At 40.8% G+C, this 9310-nt stretch overlaps 1 protein-coding gene across 1 annotated transcript; it reads left to right on the top strand.

Moving 5' to 3' along the window:
• The first annotated feature begins 3950 nt into the window (after nt 1-3950).
• Nucleotides 3951-5520, top strand: LOC141821311 (U-box domain-containing protein 21-like). The gene has a single exon (XM_074708720.1). It carries the CDS (start codon nt 3995-3997, stop codon nt 5282-5284), a length of 1290 nt encoding a protein of 429 aa, XP_074564821.1. The 5' UTR covers nt 3951-3994; the 3' UTR covers nt 5285-5520.
• Nucleotides 5521-9310: the final 3790 nt, after the last annotated feature.

Below are 9310 nucleotides of genomic sequence, written 5' to 3' on the forward strand. Positions count from 1 at the left end.
ATTAGAACCATCATACTAGCCGACCATCGATGAACTGATCGGATTAACCAACCAAAGTTGGCCTCAGTCATTATGTATTGAACAGATGAAAAAGCCTCTGTAACAGTTGGACGGTAGTAAAAAGTCATAGCAAAACCTGTAGCTACTTGTACTAAAAAACAAGTAAGTGTGATCCCCCCTAAACAATAAAATATGTTGACATGAGGAGGAACATATTTACTAGTTATATCATCTGCAATCGCCTGAATCTCGAGACGTTCCTCAAACCAATCATATACTTTATTGAGATAGGTAACCCAAAACCAAGAAACTCCCCTCGGAGAACCGTATATGAGAATTTCATCTCGTACGGCTCAAGCAGAAACATACAAATGTTGATTTCAACAGATATGTAATAGAAAGTTCAAAACTTCTTAGCTTAGCCGCTTGATTTACTCCGACCCAAAAATACGAAGTAAAAAAAAATTGGAAATCTATTCTTTGTATTTTTTGTATGATAAGGCCTAAAAATATCAAGTTGGCTCATCCGTCTTTTTTGATGTTAATTATTACAGGCCTCTTGAATCTTCTCTTTCCTATTTATTTTTAATTTGATTTCTTGTTTTTTTTTGTAATGTGTATTGACTCTTATTTAACTATTTATTTATCTTTTTTAACTATTATATATATTTGGTATAGGAATTCACTTGTTGAGATTCCATGAATCAATTGAAACTCCAGATTCATACTAGAACCACGATGATTTAATAAAGCCAAGCCTCAAGCCAAGCTAAACTCAAGGGTTCTCTGAGTAAGAACACTTTCATAATCACTTATTCAATGAATGTATGTTATGACTCAACAAAATCTAGATCTAGAAAAGGAGTTGTCCTTCGGTAAAAAAAAAGTAAGTCTGAAAGAAGAAAAATCGTTTGATTTAGGAAATATTTATTTGAAATTTTTGGAGTCCGGTTTCGAGGTCCGAATATTAGTTATGAATCATAGTTTTCGTATTTCTTTTCTTGATCTATTCTATATTACATGGATTTCGTGTTCCAGATACTAGAATAATTATCCGACGAAATAGACTCATCTTGGAGATGACAGAACTATTCTCTGTATTATTAATAGGATCAATTATAACAAGTCACACACTCATATTCCGGAGATACCGAAACAAATAAATTCCACGGTCGAACTACCAGAATGGTCTAGAAATCAAAGTTTTAAGTTTAAGTAAAGTAATTTTTTTTTTAACTAGTACTTTATAGTTCTTATTAAAGTTAACTCATTGCAATTCCATCCAGTAAAACGGAAGAATTATAAATTTCCAAAATAATAGATAGAAATACCGCAAATAGGGCCATAGCGACCCCCATTAGTGGTGTAGTCCCCCAGCCCGGAGCTACTTTTGATGTTGGATCTCAACATTCTTGTAACTTGGGTAACAATGATGTGTTGCTAGATACCGCTCATTGTTTATGTTTCTAAATTGGTTTAGAAGCATTGCCAACGTTACAAGAACCTATAGGGTCACACACAAAGGACAATTAGATGGAGATTAGGTTCATATGATGAACCAAGAGAATTAGGTTCATGTGATGAATCAAATTGGATTAAGTGTAATCCAAATTAGACTAATTGAGTTGATTTGATCAATCTTGGGAGATTAGAAGTCAATTTTGACTTGACTTGAGAAGGAAGATTTAATGATCAAGTTTGACTTGACTTTATGCCACGTCATGGTCAAGTTTGACTTGACTTTATGACACTTTATGGTCAAGCTTGACTTGACCAAATGACTTCTTGGTGATGTGGCATAAGTGATGACCAATGATGGTGCTCCACATCATCAAACATGCCACCTCATGGGAGTTACCAAAGGGTTGTTACTCATGGCATTAAAAGAGGATTTGTAACCCCCCCCCCCCCCCCCCCCCCCCCCCCTTTAGGTTGAATGAGAATTCATTTTTTTCATTCAAGTGTTTTGATTGTTTTCTTCCTCCTCTAGCTCTTCTCTTTCTCCTCCTCCTCCAAGTCTTGGCCGAAACTCCCTTAGAGTGCTAGCACACTCTAGAGTTTCGATTCTCCATCCTTGTCCGTGTGGATACTTGTAGAGGGGTGTACACTTGACACCCTCGACATCCGACGATCACAAGGACGAGCGGGATACGCGAAGGGCACGCATCGAGGGTAAAATTCCTTACATGTAGATGTAAGAGTAGCTAGAATATGTACAAGTAAATTTTTATTTCTTCGCACAGATTTGTGGCATGGGTTTCCGGAGTTTCCGCAACGCAAAAAACGATTTTTGCGATCCGAAAAACCCAACATTTGCCTGATACCAGCCTGGGTCATTCAGAAAATCAACAGTTAGAAAATCCTTTCTCTAGTTTAACCATTGCAGCTTAAATGCGGGGCGACATTTGGTGGCTTGGCATACGTGTTCAAGACCAACAACACTCAGAGGCTTGGGTGTTCAGATTGCTTGGGTGTTCTCAATCTGAAAGCTAGCAATAGCAACCTTGCAATGCTGTGTGTTCTTGGTTGTGGAACCTAGTAACTGATGATATCGATGAAGTGGATCTTGGTTGGCCTGAAATTATAGAACAAACTATCATTCAAGATGAACACATAACCCTGGTTAAATCAAACCACAAATGGTCCTCCCTTTGGAAAGATATGATGAAGGTACTGAACTTCCTCACAGGCCTCAAATTGGACATCAGAAATGTCTCAGACAAACTTTTGGCTGGACAGGTGATCAGGTGACACAATCCTAAGTAACCACTTTCCGGAGCTTGCTAAGATAAGTAGAAATCTCAAAACTCTGTCAAATATTGGGGCAATCCTCCAACAGGGACTAATGCAACTGATACAATTTTGTGGAGGGTGACTATTTCTACAAGACACGGTGTTCATAATCATAAGTGAGTATGCACATTCGGCCCTCTGTTGATCCAAAGAAGTTTAAGATTTTTCACTGGCTAGTCAAGACGAACAGAATTAACACAGCAGGCCGCAAAGATTGGAAATGGTGATTCCAAACGGCAGATGCTCTTTTTGTGGACGCGATGAGGATACTAATATGCCACTGGTTCACAAAATGTGCTTTCACTAAAATAGGTTGGTTTTGCCTTGCAGATGTACTCACTCACCATCCAATGGAGGAAACATGAAGTTTCTTTTTTGGAACTGCCGAGGGAAGGATCTTCAGCAAGGGAGTAACCATGTTTGCACAGGCATGGATTTGCATGGTATGGAGGCAACGTAATAACATTGATTTTAGAGTGGAAATCCCTCGAAGCCCATAACTCTACCTACAACTTATTAAGGAGAAGAGCAAAGGGAAGAAAAGGATCAAGATGCGTGCTATATTTCAGGAGTTTAAAGCAAAAAGATTGACTTCATTAGTAGAATCATTTCAAGCTGAAGAGGGAGGTATTTCCTGCAGTAGCAACTAAAGGGATCGAAGGTATTTATATAATAATTTAGGTGAAAATGATTAGATAGATTTAAAAATAAGTCTATTTAGGTGAAAATTATTAGATAGAATTCATCCTCCTATGGCCTATCCCGATTTTATTAATTTTACAATTAAATAATTTTCTACCAGGCCGAACCAACAGTAGGCCGGAGCGCGGGACCGGTTTTGTTCCGGTGGGAACCAGTTAAGTGCATTGTTATAAACGGCAATTGCTTACCTACTTTTTACCTGAACGATAAACCGATCCGGTATATTATTGTTTATGACGATATTCCGGTTTATTGAGGACAATTAGGTCAATCGACAACATAAAACTCTTTCTCACCGTCTCTTCCCCGTGGTTCAACGATTCAAACGTCAACAGTCAACGGTCAACGTTCAAATCAACTGCAGGCCCTTCTCGTTCAACAATTAAACCAAAATTATATAAACGCCACTTGATCTCCTCAATTTCTTCCAACTCCCACTTAAATCTGAAGAGCTCATTCCAATCCTAGCTACTTCTTGATTCTTCAAGAGATTTGGCTCATGGCCATGGCATGGAGGAGGAGCAAGTCCAAGGCCAAGCCGGTCACGGAAATATCGGAGATCGCCATCCCGCCTCACTTCCGGTGCCCGATATCGCTAGAGCTGATGAAAGACCCGGTGACGGCGTGCACCGGCATCACCTACGACCGACACTCGATCGAGGGGTGGCTCCAGCGGGGGCATACCACGTGCCCGGTCACCCATCAGGAGTTGCGCTCCGACGAGCTCCTCCCTAACCTCGTGCTCACCCGGATGATACAATCCTGGTGTGACGCCCACCGCGACGTCGGCGTCGAGCACATCCCCACGCCCAAGATCCCTCTTTCCTCGCCGCAGGCGGAGGAACTACTCTCTGAGCTCGCCTTCTTCGGCCGGCGGCGCGACGCCGGGAGGTGCGAGCAGCTGGTGGCGAGGGTGAAAGCCCTCGCGCGCGAGAGCGAGCGCAACCGGCGGTGCTTAGCGTCCAAAGGCGTGGGAAGGGCTTTGGCGGCAACCTTTTCGGCGTTCGCCGCCAACTATGTTGAACTTCCGGAGCTTTTGGAGGGAGTGCTGGCGGCAATGGCGGCGGTGGGCACGGCGATGGACTACGAGGCCGCTTCATTTCTCGCCGCGCCGGAGCCCTTAAACCTCCTCGCGGAGATGCTGAGGCACGGCAGCCTAGCCGCACGTCTCAACGCGGCGATGGCGGTGAAGTCTCTTCTGGCGACGACGTCGAGCAGAACAACTTCCGAACTGGTGTCGGCGACGGAGGGGATGGTGGAGGCGCTGGCGAAACTCGTCAGGGAGCCGATCTCCCGGCAGGCGATGAAGGCCTCACTCGCGGCCATCTACTACATGGTGAGCGACGACGAGGGGGCGGCGGAGTCAGTGGTGGAGCAGGGCGTGGTTCCAGCGCTGGTGGAGGTGCTAACGGAGCCGGAGAGGGGGATGTGCGAGAAGGCGCTGGCGGTCCTTGAGGGGGTGCTCAGCTGCGACCGCGGCAGAGCTGCCGTATGCAAGCACGCGCTGGCGGTGCCGGTGCTGGCGAAGAGGATGTTCCGGGTGTCAGAGGCGTCGACGGCGCTGGCGGTGTCGGCGCTGTGGAAGCTGTGCGGGGACTGCGAGAAGTGCTCGCGGGAGGCTGTCCAGGTGGGGGCGTTTCAGAAACTGCTCCTGCTACTGCAAATCGGGTGCGACGAGGAGACGAAGGAGAAAGCGACGCAGCTGCTCAAATTTTTGAACGAGCATTGTTCAGGGAAGAACATCGAGTGCGTCGACACCATGGATTTCAAGGGACTCAACAGACTATAATCTAATCGATCGATCATGTCCATCAAATCGATCAAGTCTTATATTTTGCTTTGTTTCTTCGATAGTTCAATCGCTCCAAGTTCCCAAAAGGGAGGAGAGAAAGGATCGCTGTGCTGTGCGATAGCGCAGTGATCAGTTTGTGGTGGCTTCACACACATACATGCAGGTTGACGTTGAACGAGTGAGGGTTGACTACAGAGGCATTGCAAGCTGCAATTAAATTCTCGAACGTTTTGGAAGGGATAATATATAATGATCAGATGGATGTATACATCATAGATTCAATCTCAGACGTTATATATATAACTGATGCTATTTTTATAGGATAATGGTGTTGGAATAAATTATTTTTAATATTTTATTAAATGTTTAGTTTGTTAATTTTTATTTTTAATTTTTTAAAGAATTTGATAAATATCTATAATTTTATAAAAATAATTTAAATATGAAAAAAAAAATTATAATGATAATAAAATTATATAGTGTATAAATATATGATCCTTTGATAAGTATGAAAATAAAAATAAAAATTGAATATTAAATCCTTACCGATATACTAATTTTCAACGGTATTCATCTGGCTTTGAACGACGACTTGCAAGCAGCCATGGACTTGAGAGCAGCCATGGACTTGAGAATAATCTACGACTGACTTCACTACTGATTGTTTTTTCCCTGCCTTAATTAATTTAATTCACAGTCGTGTTTGACCTAATTTAATTTAGTTCTGGTGACGAGTGGTTATGTTTACCGGAGACGTCGACGTTGATTTGAAAAAAATGACGAAGGTGAATTAATGATCGAAATATGGGAGACGACCGAGTCATGAGGTGCATGGCGGTGTAGATGGATTAGAAATCAGGAATAGCGATAGTCGGCGACTTAAATAAATTGTAAAAAGATATAGTGGGTCCATTAATTCTGCTTTTAAATTTACGAAATGGCACATTTAATCTAAATAAATCTACTAAGTATTTTTATAAAAATACTTAATTATAATCAGTTAATTAGATATGATTGTTAAACACTTACAAAAGTAGTTAATAATCGTCAGCTTTATAGATGTAGTGCATGAGAAACATGGTAATATGCAAGCAAAAATATTTATAAATTATATAATTAAAAAAAAAGAAATTTATTAACATACCTCATGTTGTTATATAAATCTAATTAAAAATAATTCTTTAAATTTAACTTAATTAGTTTCTTATCTTTATGATTTTAAGCTTAGTTTTAACTTATCTTATTTAAAAGAGTTTCTCTTCTCCCTTGCATGTTTCTTTCATTTCATACTTGTAAATGGGCAATAACACACTTGCATTCTAAAAGTAAGTGATTTTCTCATGGGGTGCAAACTAATTGAGTCTCTTCGTGAGTTTTGAGACGACTTACAAATATTTAATTTGTATTCAAAATTATCAAATTAAAATCAAACTGATTGAGCATGCTTAATATGTTCAAACTCATAATATTTTTTTGACTTTTTTGAGTCAAATTCGAACTCATAATATTTTATTCGATTGTTCATGAATGACTCGCGAGCCAAACTTGAACTCTGATTATTTTTATATAATTTTAATTTAAATATGCTCAAATTAATGTTCAAAATTGAAGTCAAATTTAAATTATTTCGAATTATAGTTTGATTCTACTCAATTAAGATTCTAACAATTCGAACCAAACTCGAGCTCAAATTTTATTTTAAAACAAACTTGAGTCAAAATTATTTATATTTTTGTGTTTTGAATCGAATTCAAATGCCACATATATTTTTTGAGTTCAAATTCAAATATCAATATTTTTATATTATTCAACTCGATTCAATTAATTAATTTACATTCCTATTTGTTGGTGCAAAGAGCATCAGATGATCGAATCAGGATTTTGATAATCGACAAAGGTTCAAGTTAAGCTTGTGAAGTTGACTAATAAGCTGAACTAAGTGTGCAGGTAGCATAGGGAAGTCCTAGTTGCGGCTAGACAAAAGAAGTTCTAGTCTAGAGGACTAGGCAAGGAAGTCTTTGTCAGGAGGACTGAACAAAAAGACTCAGTAGATTAGAACACCAAGCGGAAAAGTCTAGGCAGGTCTAGAGGACCGGACGTCTAGCGGTCGAAGTCGTGAGGGTCAAGAGTCAAAGGCCAGCAAAAGTCCAACAAGTCTGGAGGACCGGGTTGGCAAAGGTAAATTCTTCTGAGAGGAGTGATTGTGGACTTGTTTCCAGGAAGGGAACAATAGGCATCAATCTAACCTAGAGTTTCACCAAAAACCTAAAATTCAAAACCAAATAGTTTATCAAAATTGTTAATTTCCTATTTATATTTGTTCTAGATTAACCTTGTGATGCAGGAAAAGGAGTGTTGATGCAGGGAGCACCAAATGATTGAACTTAAGTTTTGATAATGACAATGGTTCAAGTTAAGTTTGAGAAGTGATCTAATGAGCTGAATTGAGTGTGTAGGTAGTACAGAAAAGTCTTAGTTGCAGTTAGGCAAAGGAAGTCATGATCTGGAAGATTAAGCGGAAGACCTGATTTGGAAGGTTGGGAAAAGAAATCTTGGTCAGGAGGACTGGGCAGGAAGTCTTGGTGGATCAGAGCACCAAGCGAAAAGTCTAGGCGGGTTTAGAGGATCGGACGCCTAACAGTGGAAGACTTGAGGGCTGAGGATCAAGGCTGAGCAAAAGTCCAATAGGTTTGAAGACCCTGATTGGCAAAAGGTAAATTCTTTCAAGTAGAGTGGGTGAGGACGCGTTCTCGTAAAGGGAATAGTAGGATCCGATCTTACCTAGGATTTCATTAGAAACCTAAATTCAAGACCAAACAGTTTGCAAAAACTGTTATCCTACTTGTTATTTTATTTCTGGACTAACTTGTAATGCAGGAAAGGAGAGACTGAAACTTTGTATTCTTGACGCCCTTATTTGAATCCAGGCAACCGGATGGTCCAGGCGACCGGATGCCAGTCAAACGGGTCAGTGAGGCGGATGAGGTGGTAGAGTCCCAGTGGTTGGGACACCTTAGCCTTCAGGCGCCCGGATCTAGATAAAGCGTTGTGGAGTCAAAGTTAATCCAACAATCTCCACCTCAGCATCTAAGCACCCGAAAAATACCGAGTCAGTGTCGAAAGTGGATCGACGGGATGACGTGGAGGCGTCTGGAAGGACTTTCAGGTGTTTAAATTAGGCTTTATAAGCAGCTATGAGGGGGAACCCTAAGATTAATTCAATATGTTTCTACGATTAATTCAACACTATTGATCCTCCTCTAGCGCTCTTACTCAATCCTACATTTGGTATCAGAATGAGAGGTGCTCGATTTCAGTGCCACCACTAATCAAGTGTTTTTTTCAAGCGCTTGGAAGCATTTTCGTGAGCGCCTGGAGGCTAATCATGGTTAAATGAGGCACCTCTCTCCCCATCTGAGATGATACTGGAAGCCCAAATTGGTCTCAGTGTTAGAGTTGGTGGTCACCTTGAGGGACAATCTCATCTCATGAAAGCTCATGCGGTCAGCCCAGTCATTCCTACATCTATTATCATAGAGAAACCCGCATTTCTTTGCTTGCTAGTTCAGTAAAGGATCATTTTACTCTATTCCATGGAGTCATCGACCCTTGGGTGACACATACATGGTTGGAGGATATCGAGTGTACTTTTGGGTATATGTCCTGTTTTGACATGGAGAAGGTAGATCTAGTCGCTTATCATTTGAGAGGACATGCATCCATATGGCGGAAGATGCAAAAGACTATTTTTGGAGATCAAGTTATCTCTTGGCAGTCATTTAGAGGGGAGTTTGAGAGATATTATTTTCTTGCAACATTTTGTATCGCTCGACGTTAGGAATTCATGAGTCTCAAGCAAGGTGACCGAAGTGTGCCAGACTACAGTGCAAAATTTAGTTGACTTGCTGAGTTTTGCCCACATATAGTAGCTCAAGACTATGATCGTATGCTCCACTTTACACAGGGACTTGTAGCATATATTCGGATTAGGATGTTTGGATTCCTTGTTGCTATTTATTGGGA

The sequence above is a fragment of the Curcuma longa genome, chromosome 2 (genome assembly GCF_044706935.1).
Source record: "Curcuma longa cultivar G26 ecotype Majalengka, Jawa Barat chromosome 2, ITB_CL_G26_1.1, whole genome shotgun sequence".
Taxonomy (NCBI): Eukaryota; Viridiplantae; Streptophyta; class Magnoliopsida; order Zingiberales; family Zingiberaceae; genus Curcuma; species Curcuma longa.

Coding starts and splice junctions, on each gene's coding strand:
- LOC141821311 (XM_074708720.1), top strand. CDS start 3,995: ATGGCCATGGCATGGAGGAGGAGCAAGTCCAAGGCCAAGCCGGTCACG.